This window comes from Octodon degus, unplaced genomic scaffold (assembly GCF_000260255.1).
Source record: "Octodon degus isolate 3935 unplaced genomic scaffold, OctDeg1.0 scaffold00180, whole genome shotgun sequence".
NCBI classification, from domain to species: Eukaryota; Metazoa; Chordata; class Mammalia; order Rodentia; family Octodontidae; genus Octodon; species Octodon degus.
In genome coordinates this window covers 257,922-277,145 of record NW_004524756.1, presented here as the reverse complement: position 1 = coordinate 277,145, position 19,224 = coordinate 257,922, and the positions used below count along the sequence as shown (strand labels likewise).

Below are 19,224 nucleotides of genomic sequence, written 5' to 3'. Positions count from 1 at the left end.
TCAAAAAGGACTGAAAAAACAACATCTTGTCATAATCTCTAAACTTCTGTGATGACCAGTTTCATGGAACTCCCAACAGAACTGCCATGAAAGCCAGCCATTCACTTGAAAACTATTTCCATGCAAAAGTAGCAAAATCCTTCTAGTTTCATTTAACAGTCTCAGTCCTCCATTCCTAGTCTTGTATACAACATGAGAACTATGTAAATTAAACAAATTAAAGAAGTAAAATTCATCGATTTTTTGGGTATAAACATTTCACCCTCCACTGTCTTGAAATACATCTGGAGAGCACCCTGGCCCCCACAGGGGTGCAACTGAGTTACAGAAGAAGGATCAGAGATTTCTGGAGACCCAGTGTCTGGGTGCTGGTTATTTTCTCCAATGGGATTCGAAGGCAGATTGACCGGCACTCCTCATGATATTAGTTAATGCTGTCCTTATGGCTGCTCCTCTCCGTGTGGTGGTTGTTTTGTTCATGGTTCTTCCACTGGATGCTGGTCCCATTCATGGGGACTGAGGTCATCAGACTTTTGGACTGGTGACAGCAGCAGCAGAGGCATGACTGGTAGAGGAGACAGACCGTGAATAATAGGAGCCAAAAACTATGCCCAGCTGAACACAGACTCCGGGGCAACCAACAAGAGGGCCAGGTGTATACTCAGGGCTGTCAACTGTCCCTCTAAGCAGAGAATGTGATCTCTTTGTTTTAATTCTGTTCACAGAGTGCAAGAGGAAATGAAGGCACGAAGGTCAGAGGAAAGGTTCTCTAGGGCATGGGCTATCGTGCGTGTGTTTTCTTCAATGTGCACCCACGTGAGGCTCTCTGGGTCAGGTACCGCATCTGATCCTTGCTACAGTGGTAAGTGGTTGGTACTATGCATCTCCTTTTATGAATGAGGGTAGTGAAGCAGAGAGGCTGCTTAGAGACTGAGCTTGAATTAATGCTGTCTAATTCTGTTTCCATTAAGCCCAGACTCTCTAGATTGGGTATGCTATCTTTTTAAGAAGATTTGTCAAACATGTGTTTAATTTCTAAGAATTTGTACATTGATTCTGCTGGTTCTTATAATTAATATATAAATTAACAGGTGATATCAACTCCAGCTTATAAAATGTATTGGTTGTAATCAACGTATTAGTCAATCTGATGTCAACACAGCATTTTGCGATCTGAAAAGCTCTAAAACTTCCATTCCAAGTTTCATCCATTTGTTTGAGGTTGGGGCCATAGCTCAGTGGCTTAAGAGCCTGCCTGGCAAGTGCAAGGTCCTGAGTTTGATCCCTCGTCCCAGAAAAAAAATTTATTTAATACTTTGGTTATGTGTCTTTCTCCTTTTGGGATGTAAGTTTTGTGAAGGCTGTTACTGTGCTTTCCTTCTCTATTCTATCCCTAATAATAATCAACTCATATTGAACACTTTTTTTTTTTTTTTCAGAACCGGGGATTGAACTCAGACCCTTGTGCTTGCCAGGGAAGCACTTATTCCACTGAGCCATCTCTCTGACCCCTGAACATTTGTTTTAAGAACTTTACTTATATTAACCCTTTGGACTTTATTGATGGGACAGATACTATGATCATCCAATTTTATGGAAGGGTAAACTGAGGAAGGAGGAGAGGAAGCAACAAGACCAGGGTTAGACAATTACTAAATCTAGAGCTGTGATGGCATTTGAGCCAGGTTCATCTAGAAGGTGTGCCTTTAGCCTTTATGCAACTTTGCTTAATAAATAAGGAGCTAAAGTCAAACATTGTGGTTAAAGATAACAAAATGTGGGTAAGATTAGTTGTACGCTTACATCATCCCAGGAAAGGGAGAAGTGACATATTTATTGAGGAAATTTGCTCAGTTTCCACATGCATAAAGCTCCCGGAATCCTGCCTAGCTTAGCTGGAAGGAGGTTTGAGAACAGGACCAGACTGATTTCTAATGAAATGATTCATAGTACACATTTCCACAGCAATAAGCACTTACTTTCCACGAAGATGTTATTATTAAATGTTATTAAATTATTAAATGCAATAGCATTCGTGAAAAGCTTCTTCACTGCAGAGTTTTTGTTTGTTGAGCCTGTGATTAAAGTCTAGGACAAGATAAGGGTGAGAATCGGCTCTATGCACCCTGTGGACCTGCAGCTCACAGCTAAGCATTTCTTTTAAGAAGAGCACAGATCACTTGCATGTAGTCGAGTTAGTCTTTTTGGTTTTAACCTCTGAATGTGTTTGTGGTCTGAGTAGTTCCTGCTTTTCTGTTATGCCGGCAATCGACTCTCTGTCTAGGTAACAACGTGATTTGCATATCTCTGCTAAAAAGCAGTATTGCTGACCAAAGTAGCATGAACATTGGAATTGGCATGTCTCGTGGCTATTTAGTGTACTCATCTTATTGCCCTTAGAAAATATCTCCTGCCATGCTGGCCCCACCCCTGGGGCACACTGAGGCAGAGATTGAGACTGGGTGTGGTGGCACACACCTGTAATCCCAGTACCTGGGAGGCTGTAAACAGGAGAAGCACTATGAATCCAATCTAGTACTGAGGCCCTGAACACCCTGTAGACCCTTCTCTAAAATACAGAAAAAAAAGAAAGAAAAAGAAAATATCTGCAGAACACAGTCTTACCTGGAAACAATTCTTAAATTTCTTGCTCACAAAATATAGGGCTATTGGGTTGATACACGAATTCATGGTTGCCAAGTTAATACCGATGTAATCCATGAGCAGCAAGAAACTACAGGAGGAAAAAAAAAGAACAGTTAGAGTGTATTGTTTTAAAATTTGCTAAGTTGCATTTATCCCCAGGATAAGCATTTTTCTTGCCCAGAAGCCATGTCGTATAGGTGGCAGAATTCTGTAGAAAGTGCTTGCTTAGGTGGCAGTTTTAGTTCTGTGGGATGGTTACAGATAGATCGATCCCTTGGTTAGTGGAAACCCTTATGCACAGCCCCAGGAGGGACTGGCAAGATTATAGACACGGCTTGCACAAATTTTGGGATTCGTTATGGGCTATGTCAGCTAAAAAAATTCAGCATTGCAACTTTAATTCTCAGAGCTAATGAGAATGTGAAGAAGATGTAAAACTTTTATAAATGTGGAAAGCAGGGAAACTCCAATTTCCTCCCGGGCACAGAGTCATACCTAAGTAATTCACACCGGTTCTTGTCCATCTCATCATATACTGTTTTCTTCAAAATGCGACTTAAATGAAGAGGGAACCAGCAAAGGGCAAAAATTACAACCAAGCAGAACACAGTTTTTGCCACTTCTCGTCGCTAAAAGAAAGTGGGGAAGAAAAGTCCAGTAAGTTGAGTGTTTTTGCACCAGTTAAAACAAAATACAGGGGCCGGGGAGATGGCTCAGTGGAATAAGCGCTTCCCTGGCAAGCACAAGGGCCTGAGTTCAAATATTCTTCTTAGTGGTTAATTGCTGTACAAGATGCGGACTTGTGATCCTATTTACAAACACCATTAGAACAAATCATTCTATTCATTAAGAGAACGCAACTATACATCTATCCCAACCACTTTGAATACACAGATACAAAATGGACTGGAATGCAACTTTTTGATCAAGGGCTTGCTAATGATGCTTGTGGACAGCTGTCAGGATGGGATGATGGCCTCAGGCGATTGGGCCGGGGTAGATCTGATGTGCCAGGACACAACTTTTGGGGACCTGGCTGCAGGCGCACCAGTGCTGGCTGTGTGTGAGCAGTGTGCTCAAGTGTGTTCCACTAATGTTCTATAGCTTTTTTTCTTCTTGCTGCCTGAAAATCAGATACAAAAGTAGAAGTGCACCAGATAAGGTGGTACCTCCCTGTAACTGCAGCACCCTGGGAGGCTGACCTAGGAGGATCATAAGTTCAAACCCAGGCTGGGCACCTTAGCAAGCCTCTGTGTCAAAATAAAAAATAAAAAGGGGCTAGGGATGTAGATCAATGTGAATGTGAGTGGGGGTGAATGTAAGGGGAAAAGATTAGGTAAAAGCTCAGTAACAGGTCTCCAAGAATGGCACACAGAGAGGTGAATGGCACAGCAGCAGGGGAATGGACAAATCTACAAAGACATCTGGACAACAAAATAGTGGTGGAGAAACAATAGAAAAGCATTGGTAGCATGCTTTCTCTTTTTCCTAATCTTGAAGCTGGATAGCTGGCTTTTTGATTTTCTTTTTATTCACTTATTTGAGACAGGGTTTGCTAGGTTGCCCTGACTGATCTTGCACTCATGGAGTAAAGGGATCCTCTTTGCTCAGCTTTCTGAACAACTGGGATTATAGGCAATTCCATAGTGCCTGCTCTGGATTGTGTGTGTGTGTGTGTGTGTGTGTGTGTGTGTGTGTGTGTGTGTGTGTGTGTCTGGCTCAGTCCACTCTAGGGGTGGGGCTGGTGCAGTATGTGGTGACAGGAGTAGAACCTCAGTCCCTGCATGCTTGCCTAAGCTTGTCTAAGCAGGAGCTTTAGACTGCTGAGCTATCTCACTGACTCATGTTTTGGATTATTTTTTTAAAAAATTATTTTATTAATGAGATACAAAGATTCCAAAGATTATTGCTTACAAACAGAAGGATGCAGGTTAAAGATCATTGTTAGAGATGATTATGGAACTGGAGCATGCTGATCCCGGACTGACGTCATGTGAAGGTCTACATGCCCTTTGAGTAGCTCAAGATCAGAGAGAAACCATGGGTTAGGAATTATCTGTGGCCAATCATTGTGTGCACTGGGTCTGAGAATTACACTGCACACAGTTAGAAGCCTAAGTAGGAACCTAAACTGCAACTTGCCTGCAAGTGGGATCAATTAATATCGAAACAAAACTGATTGAAAACTGGATTTGGGAAGCTCATGCTGTTTCAGCATTACTGAAGCCTGCAACATTAAGCGTAGATGCCTCCAGTAAGCCCACATGGTTATTTGAGCCAATCATAAAGATTTGTGACAGTGATCACATATTGCTGATCCAGCCCGAAGAACTTGCTGCCTGCTATCTCTTGGGGCTGGGATATGGCCTCAGGGTGTAACTCAGCATTCCAATCTACAGGAAGGGGGGATTTTCGCACGGTGATTGTATATGCACAAAAGGACAATGCACCCAGAAAAATAGAAAGGGAAAGAATTAAGATTCTTCTTTCCCCTCGCATATTGTCGAGGAAGCTACCTCTTTTAAAAAGTAATGTTAACACACTGAACTGGACAGTCTCCTATTCACCTAACCAACATCCAGTCTCCTGTTTTCCTTATTATCAGACAGGTCTTTGGTTTTTTTCACAGTCACTTCATTTGTATGGTCACTGGAACTGTAGTTACAGTTCCAACCAGTTAGCTTTAAGGGAGACTTATGTGCATTTCTGGAAAAGCATTCTCTCTCTCTCTCTCTCTCTCTCTCTCTCTCTCTCTCTCTCTCTCTCTCTCTCTTTCTCTCTCTCTGTGTATTCACTCCTTTGGTGCACACACACTAATAATGTTCTATAGCTTTTCTCTTTTTGCTGCCTGAAAAGTCAGAACTTGCTGCCTGCTATCTTTTGGGGCTGAGATATGGCCTCAGGGTATAACTCAACATTCCAACCTACAGGAATGGGGGATTTTCCTACAAAAGTAGAGGTGCACCAGATATGGTGGTGCCTCCCTGTAATTCCAGCACCCTGGGAGGCTGACCTAGGAGGATCATAAATTCAAACCCAGGCTGGGCAACTTAGCAAGACCCCATGTCAAAATAAAAAAAATAAAAAGGGGCTAGGGATGTAGATCAATATGAAAGACCTGGCTCAACCCCTAAGAGCAGGAGAAAAAGTAGAGTTACCAAGAAAAAATAGAGTGACAACCCCATCTTATAAGACTTTAGGAAAGATCAGTTAAACAGCACCTGGCCTCTGAGTTCCTTAACCCATGGAACAATAATATATGAATTTTTTTCATCGGGAGGAAGATCAACCTCTCTATGGTTAAATAACTCACTCTTATTTTGGATTTCTTTTAAAAGCTTTTGGACACAATTGCTCACTGATAAAATTATTGTCATTGTTATGAACAGCAACTATAGACAACCAAGAAAGAAGAGCAGGAGTCCTACAGTACACTAGTTGGAGTGACAAGGTCTTCTGCTCCATACTCCCACTCCCAGGATGTCTAGCCAACCTGCTTTGCTGCTGTCAGAACTTATGACAGTTTTGAGCATGACCGAACCAAATACCAGCTTCATGAGGACCAAATCTTGACTTCTCAGCACCATTTAGTTGAGCAAATCCCTTAACCACTTGTATAAAGTTATTTCTCTCAGCACAGATAGTCAGGAGCATGGCACAAAGCACACTGGAATGTTTTACTTAAAAATGGTATGTAAATGTGAAGCAGACTATTACGATTACCGTCAATCCCTATTTAATTACTTTCAGAGCAGTTAATACTCGAAGAGTAAGGAGTCACAATAATGGTACTGGTACAAAAATCAACACTTCATTTTTTTTTTTTTTTTTTTTGTGGTATAGCGGATTGAACTCAGGTCCTTGTGCTTGCCAGGCAGGTGCTTATGCTACTGAGCGATCTTCCTGGCCCTAAAATCAACATTTTAAGTACTCTACTTCACAAATCTTTTCTAATTAATCACCTCACTGCCCAGATGAGAGTTAATAACTGCTTAGTATATTTGCATCTGAAGCATTTGAAACATTAATAGCTAAACAAAGTCATACTAAAGTTTACTAACGCAATTAGCCTGCTCAAAGACAATGCAAGATAATAGCTACATCTAATGTGTAACACATTAGAGTTTACACAATATGTGCATTCATGTTCATTCCTTTGATTCTCACATCAATTCACACATTATTATGCCCAATTTACAGATGAAGGGCTGAAGCTCAGAAAAATCAGTATAGCAGTTGAAAAGGGTTGCTAATGAAGAGTGACGCTTGTGTATGATAATTATAGAGGATAATTATATAGGACAGACTTAGAGACTCAATCAACCATGCACATTAACTTCTAGTGTGCTTGGCCATTCCTATGTATTCCTCCACTGTAACTGAAAACAGACCTGAAGTCCCAGCTTTACTTATTGCATTAGTATAAATTAATGTTGGCTGAGTAACTACTGGGAGTTGGGTACTACAAGGCACCTCACATGGTTTAAGCAATCCTTATAATTTGTCCAAGGTCACATAGCCAAGAAATATAAGAACCAAGTTTCGCTTTCTGAAGCCTAAAGCATTATTATTCTGTTTGCTGCTCAACACTGCTCCTTACTGACACGTTCATATTCTTTCTAGAACTTTGGACTCTCCAAAGTTTTACCTACCCTTATGTGCTCAATCTTATTTCCTTCCAAGAGTCCTTTATGATGCTTTAATAAAACTTGTCTCCTTTATCCCACTCCCCCAAAGGGTGGTGCCTATTGCCTGTCCTTGCAAGACTCTGTCCCCCTCAACAGACACAGCTTGCGTCCTCCTCTTTCCCATCAAATGCCATTTATCCTCCGAAGCCTGGTTTGGTCCTCCTCCTTCATTAACTGTTTCAGCATGACTCTATCTTATATTCCTTCCAGTTTCCTATATTACAAGGTACTTGGATCATTTTCTGTTCTAATTTTTTCATGTATTTCATTTCTGTAGCCAGATTTTACAGCTTGTAAAGGAAGGAAGCCATGTGCTTCTCTCTGTCTTGGCCTAGTTCCAAGTTCAAATAATGTATAGTCACCCACATACACATCCTCAATACACTGTTAGAGAACTAAATAAATAGTTCCTCTCCCTTTGGACCCAGCCTTCAGGGCCATCTGTTTCACAGTTCACAAAATGAATTTCTAAATTATAACTATAAGAAAATTGCAAGACAGCATTTTTATTTTTAGAAAACTAGGCAAAATCTGCTATATATAGTCTGGTCATGAGTCACTTAAGGACAGGGATAGGGCCTGAGCTATGCACAGTGATGCAAGTCCATCATTTCGCAGACATCATGGAGGATACTTACGCAAACCTAGGCGACATAGACTATGTCATACTTAGGCTACCTGGTCCAGCCTATTGCTTTTAGGTACATAAACATGCAGCATATCGCTGCCGTGAGTACTGTAGGCAGCTGCTACGTGACAGTGTTTGTGTGTCTGAACATCTCTAGGCACAGAAAAGGCACAGTAAAAATATGAAACAATGAGAAGTTTTCAGCTCTATTCAATCCCATGGAACCACTGCCATATGTGTGGTCTGACACTGAAATACTGTTATGAAGAAAATGACTGCAGCCTTCCTGATTTCAAGAGTCTTGACCAGGTATTCAATTACAAATAACAAAAACTAAATTAAAAAAAAAATTCTTTTAGGTTTTTGAGACAGGGTCTCGCTGTGTAACTGAGACTGACCGTAAACTCACTAGGTAACCTGGACAGGCCTTGAACTTGCAGCAATCCTCCTGCCTCAGCTCCCAAGTGCTGGGATTCTGAGTTTGCATGACCATGCCTGGCCCTTGGGAAGGTGCTCATGGCTGTAACAGATGTACCTGTTTCAGATGTTCACTGAGGGCAATTCTCAAGCTGCCGTTCCTTCGATTTAACATCTCACAGGTCATGAGGGTGTAAAAGATCGCAGTGCATACCAAGGGCATGCAGAAGTAGAAGCCAAAGAGCCACCAGTCCTTGACATCTTGGTAGAACTGTCCAGTGAAGGAAAGCAAGAGAAAGAGAGGGATATAATACGTCAGTTAAGCCTCTGATAGCTTCACAAACTTTATTCTTGAAGACGGATGTTTATATTCATGCACTTTGCTTGCAGTAAAGAGTTTAGAGCGGTGCTTAAAACTCAATTAACTTTGAACAGTCAGAAATCATCCTCTCTTTATAATAGCACAACAAGAAATAGCATACGTAAAAAATATCCTGACCAGGGTACATTTTTATGAGCTGAAGTTGGTTTCAACTATACACCAAAAGAGACCATATCAATAAAAACAGTTCTCTGCCAAAGTTTATAAATTATGACTTCGGACATGTTTGTCTGTTTATGGATGAGTCTTACAATTTTGCCAACGCCTGGTTGACTTTTGTTTATTGTGGTTCAAGTGTACTTAATGTAAATATCTTGTTTGGAAACAGCAAGGGTTATGAATTGCTTATCCGTGTCGTTTTAGCTAAGGGGAGTCAACCCTTTGCCTGGTATGCCTGCTATGTGACCCCAAACTCAGCCAGTTGAAGCCATCAGCAGCTCTACTTCTTCCCTGTGTCACCTGGAAACTATTGAGGCAGCATGCTTTATCTGAAGCCCTTCTCAACATTATCTCCCTGTGGGTAAGACTTTGTAAATACTCAGATAATTCAGCATCATGTTTTTTTAGGGGAAGACTTAACACCCTGTAAAAATGAAAGATGGTCATGATATCTGAATTCTTCCCACTAAATTAATCACAAACTTGGGAAGAAATGCTTTTTCTTTTCTGATGATGTTTCTCCAGATTGTTTATTTTCTAAGGATGCAGTCTCCTATAAGATCTCAGTTCCCACAGTAAAAAATAGCTATGCTGCTCTGAAAAACTGGATAGTTTCTGAATATAGCAAGGAGCCTACTGGGCTACATTTACAATATGTCTGTTAAGATAATCTAAAAATGGTTTCTGAAGACAAAAAGTTCAGTCTGGGGTTCTGATTATTTTTGTGCCACAGACCCCTTGGGAGGTCTGTTGAGTAATATAATTCCTTCTGAGAACAACATTTTTATAGGTGTAAAATAAAATAAAATAAATATACTTATAATGGAACCAAATACATCAAAATATGGCTGCAAAATATTGAAGATAAAATTCTGACAGCGATAGATATGTTTATCAACAAATTAAATATCAAACTACTGACACTCTAATAAGTACTAGAATGTTGAGGTAATTGTGAACATTAATGATACCTCAAGATTATGCAGTGTGATGTGGTGTGAAACTCATCTGTTATTTCTATCAGTGAAAAAGTGTGGTTCTCTTCAATACAGTTGTGGCTCATTGCTCACCTTCATAACTGAAATGAATGATATTTTTCATTTAGACTTTAGGGAAAGGAAATACAAAATTTCTTTTTTATCTGAGCTCACAGACCCTTTAGCTCTATCCTCACGGTATGAGGATGGAAAGAACTTTAGACAAACTCCCAAACGAATTAGTTGATTCAAATCTGCTTATGCAGATAGTTCCTATGGCCATAATGTTGTGGAAGAATTTTAGTCTTGAGTTAAAAAAAATCAGGAAGGCTGTGCCTTTTTTTTGTTTTGAAATGCAACCCAGTACTCCTTTGAGTCTTCTGGCTTCCTTCACAGCCCCTTCTTTTTTTATATTAATTTTATTGAGAAAGAAGTAACAATGAGACAGTTTCAAAACAGGTTAGTAGGACAGTTACAATAATTAATACATTACATGTTGTTGTCTTTGTAGTAGTTATTCATAATACAAGATGAAGACATGATATCTTATCTAAACACTATTAGTTCAAAACTTTCTTCTCGTTGAACTAAGAGAAAGTAGCTGTACATCTATGCTAACTACTTTGTGTATACAGCGATATAGCCCCTTCTTCCTACTGCATGGCTCACTGTGGTGGTGCGAATGAGCCCCAAGCACTGCAAAGGGTCCAGAAGTCGACCCCAGAGGGGCTGCATGGAGGCTCAGCCCGTCCATGGAGGAGGCATGCTGAGAAAGGGGTCACACAGTGCTTTTAAACTGATGTCATTAGGGAGGATTGGAGGAGGCTTCTGGTCAGATCAGAGCACAGCAAAGTTGAGGAAAGAAGAATAGAAGAAAGAGAGGAAGTAAAGCTGGAAAAACAAACAAACAAACAAGGCTTCAAACCTAGAGCTTTTAAGATATCATCAGCTCAACTTAAACCCTTTTCTGCAAGTCTCGATGCCACCCTGGCTGGCAGGGTGTCACCCTTCTCTTAAACCCTTAAGCAGGGGCTCTATGGAGCAGCCCATTTCATTCCCCCAGCTCCAGGGATTAGTGAGCGCTTTCTTACACTGAGCCTCTTTCCTCTAGTGTTTTTCTCTGGAATATGTAGATTGTATGTCCACACTGCCCGCATCCTGATAACCTCCTACTTTTATTTTTTACCGTGAATACTGACTTAATTAAAAAGCCAACAGATAAACAGAAGACTTCAATTTTAAACTTGCCATTTGGGCAGTTTTCACAGATCCTCTTTAATTTTAAAACAAGAATTTCCAAGCAAGATAATGGATCAATTGCAAAACCACACATTTTGTAAATTTTCCAGTTTGGGAAGGCATGCTTTGAGATGTCTGAAGATGATAACACACGGAATTTGAGCTGTATAATACTTACATCAAAGCACTACATTATGCCAATTTAAAGAAATAGTTATCTTTTTGGTTCTCTTCCCCGGGGCACATGTAACTAGTTTTGCAAAAAGAAGAATGCATTTGTAGTGTGTTTCCCAATACACTCAGCATGTGCTTATGCTTTTCAGAGAAACATTAATGTGGTCAGGTGTGCTAAAGAATAACTGAGTTTGGGGGCTAGAGAGATGGCTCAGTGGAATAAGCGCTTCCCTGGCAAGCGCAAGGGCCTGAGTTCAATCCCTGGTTCCATAAAAAAAAAAAAAAAAAAAAGAATAACTGAGTTTGCTAAACTAAAGGGCTCTTATATAATGTTTTTTTTCTTTTCAAAGTTTTATTGATAAACATATAGCAATGAGACAGTTTCAAATCAAATTGAAAGTACAGTTTCAACAAATAATACACTGCATATATTCTTCTTAGTGGTTAATTGCTGTACAAGATGCGGACTTGTGATCCTATTTACAAACACCATTAGAACAAATCGTTCTATTCATTAAGAGAATGCAACTATATATCTATCCCAACCACTTTGAATACACAGATACAAAATGGACACTCATAGTTATACCCCATTTTTTTAAGTTCTGTTATTGAATATTATAGGTGTGTAAACTCAGCAAAATATTCTAAGGGCTCTTATATAATGTTATACAACTTTATCTTATTAGCATTTGAGATCTAGAGTACATATTAATACATGTATATAAGTACCATTCCATACCCAAGTAGTATAAGAGTCCTCATGTCTGTCATGAACTTGTACTGTGTTTCCTGTTGCTGAAATAAATGGCATTGTGTGTATAAGCATCTAGTTTCTCTTTCTTGGTAAATTGGTTACAGAATTCTTGGTTCAGTGCAGGACAACAGTGGTGTCTGAAGTTATGCTACAAGTGTATGAAGTAGAATCATGGTTCTCCTCATTAGAAACCTGGTTTCACACTGCCTTTTCCTACATCTGAAGAATGTTTTACTGAACTGACTGGAAAGCACACCTGGCATTGTGGAGATGTTAACAAGTTTTAAGATGGTGAAATATAAAGACCCTCCAATCCCCACCAATTCCTTTTAATTTAAAAAAATTATATTTAGTAGATTATATAATCCACCAGTACCTCCATGAACTTGGATGTGGCATTGAGCATACAGGTTTTGTGCTGTGCGCCCTTGTATTCAAAGGGCACCATGACAAAGCCGATCGCTTCAGGGATGGCCAGGATAAAGGAAAGGATCCAGATGGAGACAATTTCAATGGCAGTGATCAAGGGAATCCCAATTCCTTGAACACGACTCCAGGAGGCGACAGCTCTATATCTGAAAAGAAAACAACAAAGAAAAAGAAAAAGATGTGGTTGTTACAGTTTCTATCTAGATGTTCCCTCAGAGCCTCGTGTGACGGTGGGTGGGGCCTTGGGGAGCTGACTGGCTCATGGAGGCACGATGATGCAGTAGTGTGCTCCCAAGTTTACAGGAGGTGTGACACTGGCAGGTGAAGTCTGGACAGAAGAGGTAGGTCACTAGGGACATGGCCTGGAAGGATCTCTCTCTCTTTTCCCATGCTCCCTCTCTGCTTCCGCCTACCGTGCTATGAGCATTTCTCTTCTGCCGTGCCACTCTGTCAAGCTGCCCTGTCTTGGACCCAGCTGACTAGTAGAAGCTGTGAGGCAGAATAAATCTTTCCTCCTTCAAGTTGTGTCTGGTGTGTGTCAGCGAGGAGAAAGTAACTAAGAGAGCAGTGAGAAAGACAAGTTGTTAGAGTACTTGAAATTTATTTAAATTCAACATAAATCATAAACCCTGGAAAGTGCCTCTGGTTGGCCAGCCGTTGGCTTTTTAGGACATTTCTGTGAGTGTGGATGTGAAAAACAAGGGAGGGCGTAAAGAGTTCTACCCGTTAGGAAAGTAGGCATCTGTAGGCTTGCCTTTGAGATCTGTGCTTGTGGTCTAGGGAAGTCTCCAGAGAGGTCAGAACACAGCGGCAACAGAGAGGTGTGCCCGTGTGCTTTTTTTTTTTCCGAAACCGGGGATTGAACTCAGGCCCTTGCCCTTGCCAGGGAAGCGCTTATTCCACTGAGCCATCTCCCTGGCTGTCTGCTTTAAGCGGGGGGAGAGACTGTATGATGGGAAAGGGATAGTGAAAGCCCCTAGTACTTTTATAGGGGCTTAAAACTTTATAGGGATGTCTTATTCATATGTATATATATATATTTTCCTTCTATATTTAGGACAGGGTCTACAGGGTCTACAGGGTCTCTCTATGTATATAGGACTTATAGTGATTCTCCTGTTTTCAGCCTCCCAAGTGCTGGAATTACAGGTGCACTTCACCACACATTCTTAGTCGCTGTCTCAGCGTGCTCCGTGGGCGGGGCATGCTGGGGATCAAACCCCGGCCGCTGCCCTGTGCCTAAGCAGGCACTTGAGTTCGCTGGCCCTTTCTTCTTTATACATTAAGAAAGAAATTTTCATTGATCTGTAATCCCAGAATCCTGGGAGTTGGAGGTAGGAGGATGGCAAGTCTTGCAAAAGAAAAAAATGTAAAAGGGCTGAAGATGTATCTCAGTGCTAGGGGCCTAGAGTCAATGTCCTGTACACACACACACACACACACACACACACACACACACACACACACAGACTTGCAGTATCATCTATGAAGTAGGTGTAGATACCCTTGGAATAGCGGCCTTAGATATTATGCTAGGTCGTTCTTTTAAACTCAAAATATGATCAGAAGGACTGATATAAGTGGTAGTTTTAGTAAATAGCATTCCTGGCAAATGTCAAAGAAAGATTGTATCTTTCCCATTATAGTCCTGTGTTAGAGCATATAAAACTGAGTTGAAAATACCTTCATTCATAATCTTTATGGTTTACAATCCAATAGAAAAGAATGCTTTATGCAAAGCAGAAGGTATCAATATAACTAAACAGTTACATTAATCGAATACTCACTGGCATTAAGAAATTATGGTTTAATAAACATTGAAAATTTAACATTTTAATAAAAGTTTAGAAATGCCTGCACTTTGACCTGATGTGATGGTCTGATGCTAATTGCTTTTAGACTTATTATTAAGAAAAGACCTGTGACGTGGCATGGTATTTTTGTAGCTACATTCTTGAGATTGTTGTTGCTATTATAATGGAAAGGAAATATTTTCTTTCTTCAGCTTTCATTAGGTAGTGCCAGAGAAGGCTGCAAAATATGCCAGGGCACTGGAGACAGGTGCATTTGAGTTAGCAGGATATGCAACTTGCTGTAGAAGATTACTCAAACAAGGTAAGGCGACATAGATGTCGTGCATGTCCACCAGGAAGAGCCCTTACTGCTTATATTTAGTGTACTGTCTCAGTACGTCTACGTGGTATACCTGTGAAAACACAACCCCTAGGAGCTACATCCCTAATTCTTTACCAGAATTGGCTCTAGACTAGAATCTACAGATTTAGGTATGTTATAATGATGTCCGATGGCACACATCTACTTCAGTTTACTGGAGGAATGTTCTGCAAAATGGTCTTAGAATAAATGAAATCTTTGTACAACAAATATCTCTGGAAAATTTAGATTAGTTTATAATGGAGTAAAATATGGCTATGTTTAGACAAAGAAAATCCCTTTTGTGATGTAGCCGAGCCTGTACTTTAAAATTTATGAGTATTTCCAGTTAGATAAAGGTTGCTGTTTATTTGCTTTTCAGTTCCATCTGCTTTCCTTTGTTGCCTTACTGAAATGGCCAGATGATGTCCAGGAAAAGCTGAATGAAGTGCAGACTGGACACTGGATGCGTGTGTTCCATCATTTCTTCTCTCCTCTAAACTTGATTGAGTGTTTAAATATAGGACTCTTTTTTCTTGTTTTGGTGATGGTGGTATTGGGAATTGAACCTATAGGGTATGCTCTACCACTGAGCTGCATCCCTATCCCTTTTTATTTTTATATTCTAGATACAGTCCTGCTAAGTTGTACATGTTGATTTGAACTTGTAATTCCTCTGCTTTTGCCTTCCTTGGGGTAACATTACCATTACATGTCATTGTACTTCAATTTTTCTTTTTCTTTCTTTCTTTTTTTTTTGCAGAACTGGGGATTGAACTCAGACCCTTGCGCTTGCCAGGGAAGCATTTATTCTACTGAGCCATCTCCCCAGCTCTCAATTTTTCTTTTTTAAAGACAGAGTGTTGCTAAATAATCCAGGCTGAGTTTGAGCTCAGAAAGCCTTGAACTCATAATCCTTCAGCTTTAGCTTATTAAGTGCTGAGAATATAGGTGTCTACTTTTTTCATCAGAGAGTAAGAAAGCCAGATTTCTTAAACCAGGATTTAGGGTAGGAAGTGGTCTGAGTAAGCAAATGTGATCAATATGTACTATTGATGAATATACTTACAATCATCTCCATTTGATAATGTGCATGAGCTCCCAGAGTATTATACCCTGCTAAGTTTAGGTAAATGGCTCTCAAAGGACTATGTAGTACAGGATTTCTCCCCATCTGTGGTGTTTTGGGGAGGTGGTGGAACCTTCAAAAGGTTAGGTTTAGTTGGAGGGCTTTAGGTTAGTGGTCATGGGCCCTTACAGAGGGTTTGGGATGCCAGTCTCTGTCTCTGCTTTCTTTGCCATGTGCTCCTACCATGAGGTACTGTGCTGCCACAGGCCCCAAAGCAAAAGGAAGGCCAACCCTGGGCAGAAACCTCCAAAACTGTGAGTCAAAAGAGTTCATTGCATATATATCTATATATCTATATATATCTATATATATCTATATATATCTATATATATCTATATATATCTATATCTATATCTATATCTATATCTATATCTATATAATCTGTCTATCTGTCTATGTAGTGATCCCCCTATCCCAGCCTCCCCAGCGCTGGGATTGTAGGCATGTTCCACCATGCCTGGTTTTGGTGGCCAGCTCAGTGCAGGGCCAGTGCAGCATGTGGTACTGGGGATCAATCCCAGATCCTTGTGTTTGCCAGGCAGGCACTTAGACCACTGAGCTTTCTCCCTGGCCCTGATCATTGTTTCTTGTAAGTTGATTTTTTCAGATATTTTGTCACAGTAATAGAAAGTTGTCCAATATGCACACACACTCAAATCAAATGTAAATTCAACAGTTTTATATATACAGAAGTGATTTTTTATGTCTATTCAACAAAAGGTTTTTAAATGAGTCTTGTTCTTCATTAACTCATATTGTGGAGGGCTGGAATAAATATTTTCAATTTGTAATCATGTGGATCTTAATCACAACTTTATGAAATAAGGAAAAAGGCATAGGAATAAGTAAAAGTGATCATTTGTGATATGAATGTGGGTAAAGGTGAAAAAACGTAAACTTCTGGATGTTCCAAGATGTATTTCTATTTAGAAGGTTGCAACTAAGACACATATAGCATCTTCACTTGTACAAAATCTATGAGTTTAGATCTAAAGCACCAATTGCTATCCCATAAATACACCTTTCTCTTAGAAATGCTGTCTGCTTGGCCTCTGCCACCTTCTCCTGGTTTCCTTCCAGCCTTCTGTCCACTCCTTCTTGTTTCCTTAGGTAGGCCTCATCCTGCGCCTATATCCTTAGCATAGATTTCTCCTAGGTCCTTGGACCTCTTTTCTACCTACACTTTCCCAGTGATCTCCTCCAGTTTTAGGCCATTAGTATCATTTGAACTACTCATATGCTGATAATGCCCAAATTTGTAACGACCGTCTGGAACCTCATCTCCAACTCTACTCTTGCCTACTCAACTTCCTACTGGAGAGCCGCCTGAGGATGTCACACAGACACTCAACCTTCCCAGCCCAGACCTGCCTGCAAACTTGCTCATGCCCTTGTTCTTACCACCTCAGGCCCAAGTTTGCTATTGACCTTTATTCTGCCACCACACATCCAGTTCTTTTGCAAATCATACAGAGTCTTCCTCCAAGATCTATCCAGATGCACAAACTTGTTACCATTTTGCCTGTTGGTGTCCTGGCTGTATTACTGCAGTAGCTTCCTAACTGGCCCCAGCCTACCTCAGGCCCAGCAGAGAGAGTGAAACTGTTAATTCAGGCTCGGACTTTCTTTGCTTACCTCCTTCCAGTGATTTCCCTCCCTCTGGGCATAACCACAGTTTCCTCAGAGCTGCTGCTTCTCTTGTAGGTCTCCACTCAGTTGATATTTTTACACAAGTCTTTCCTGGGCACCCTACTTCAAATTTTTTACTTCCTTTGCAGAATTACTCTGCATTATCTTATTTTTTCTCCATTTGGGGATCATCCAAAAATTTTATTTATTTAGTTTATTGTTTATGTCTACCCTTCTCTTTAGAATGCAAATTCCTTGAGGGTATTTTGTTTCTTATACTTAGAAAGATGAAAGATAGGTTCCAAATAAATATCTGCTGAATGAAGTGTCCTTTTGTTGTTTTGTTAGATTTGTCTCACATTTCAAACTTTTTTTTTTTGTATTGGAGATAGAACTCAGGGCCTTGTGCTCCTCAGGCAGGCCCTGATGCCACTGAGCTATCTTCCCGACTCCTTTTACTGTTTTGGTGGCTGTTTCCATACTTTTGTCTTACTTTATTGGTCAATGTTGGTGGTGATTTACATTCTGAACATTCTTTCATTTTTCAAGCTAGCCCTGAACTAAGCAACAGAGAAAGAACTAATACTTTTAGAAGCCAAAAATCAAATCATTTAAAAACAAGGGGCCAGGCATGGTGATACAGGCCTATACTCTCAGCACTCCCAAAGCTGAGACAGAAAGGTCACTGTGAGTTCGAGGCCAGCCTGGGCTACAAAGTGGATACAGGCCAGCCTGAACTGCTATGTCAAAAAGATAAAAATAAACCTCCAAAAGCAAAAAAACAAAAATCAAAACAAGACAACCTCCCCAGACCAGAATAAAACAAAAAACAAGGAAGGGTTTTGGGTTGACTTCTCTACTCCTTGTGTCTTGGAGGGGCTCAGAGATGGGGAACATGGGGGGTGGAGTGGTACACTGTGCCATCCTTGGCCTAGTCTCCTGTCCTCCAATATGGGAACCTTGAGTGAGGGCTCTGGTGTGCTAAGTCCCAGGGGAATCTTTTTCCATTACATCTGCATGTATCCTGTCATGTGACATGCCAAAATGAAAGGATAAATTATACCTCTTATTTATATAACAGTGTTTGTTATTATGTGTGACTTTAAGTGGATTTTTATATGCTTCCAAAGCCAGAGACATTTTATTCATGTTTATCAGATCTTCACAGTCTGGTCTGGCATAAGTCAATATGCAACACTGAAGCATTTTAGGGTTAAAAAACTTAAAAAATTATAAAGTAAAACTTAAATTCAAGATATCACCTCAATAACTTCTCATGTTCTGTGATTATAAACATATTGTAGATACAGATTTTTTTTCCTCTTTCTGAATGATTTTCCTGGGTGGGTAGATGCTCTTGGGTGGGATTTCTGGATCAAAGGAATTAAAGGCAGCTAAATTATCTTTAAGGAAGTTTCTAACAAGATGAACCCTTGTCTGCAATAGAATTTATTAATTTTTCCTTAATTTTGTCAGTTCCATAAGGTAAATGTCTTTACTTTCATCCCTCTTCAGTTAATAGCAGGTGACTGTTTGTAGTGGTTGGTTAGGATTTATATGTCTTGTACAATTGACAAATCAATTATCATAGGTTTGGAGGCAAAATGTTAGCAGAAAGAATTTTAAGGAGAAAACAGAAGTGTTTAAAAGAAAGCTGAGGTGTGAGGAGAGAGAGAGAGAGAGACAGACAGACAAACAGAGAGAAGAGAGACAGAGAGACAGAGAGAGACAGCAGAGAGACAGAGACAGAGACAACAGAGAGAGTGACAGAGAGACAGAAGAGAGACAGAGACAGAGACAGAGAGAGAGAGAGAGA

The 19,224-nt window shown here is 40.2% G+C and overlaps 1 protein-coding gene across 2 annotated transcripts in view; it reads right to left on the bottom strand.

Moving 5' to 3' along the window:
* Positions 1 to 6: 6 nt before the first annotated feature.
* The window catches only part of Ednra (endothelin receptor type A), a 54,470-nt gene continuing 35,252 nt past the window's right edge, over positions 7 to 19,224 (bottom strand). The window contains exons 4-8 of one of the 2 annotated variants that reach the window (XM_023703788.1): positions 12,444 to 12,642; positions 8,498 to 8,650; positions 3,142 to 3,275; positions 2,626 to 2,734; positions 7 to 565 (exon numbers count right to left, since the gene is read on the bottom strand). In XM_023703788.1, coding sequence (XP_023559556.1) covers positions 425 to 565; positions 2,626 to 2,734; positions 3,142 to 3,275; positions 8,498 to 8,650; positions 12,444 to 12,642 — 736 coding nt within the window. In that variant the 3' untranslated portion in view covers positions 7 to 424. The remainder of the gene's footprint in view (positions 566 to 2,625; positions 2,735 to 3,141; positions 3,276 to 8,497; positions 8,651 to 12,443; positions 12,643 to 19,224) is intronic. The other variant, XM_004643619.2, reaches the window with a different exon arrangement.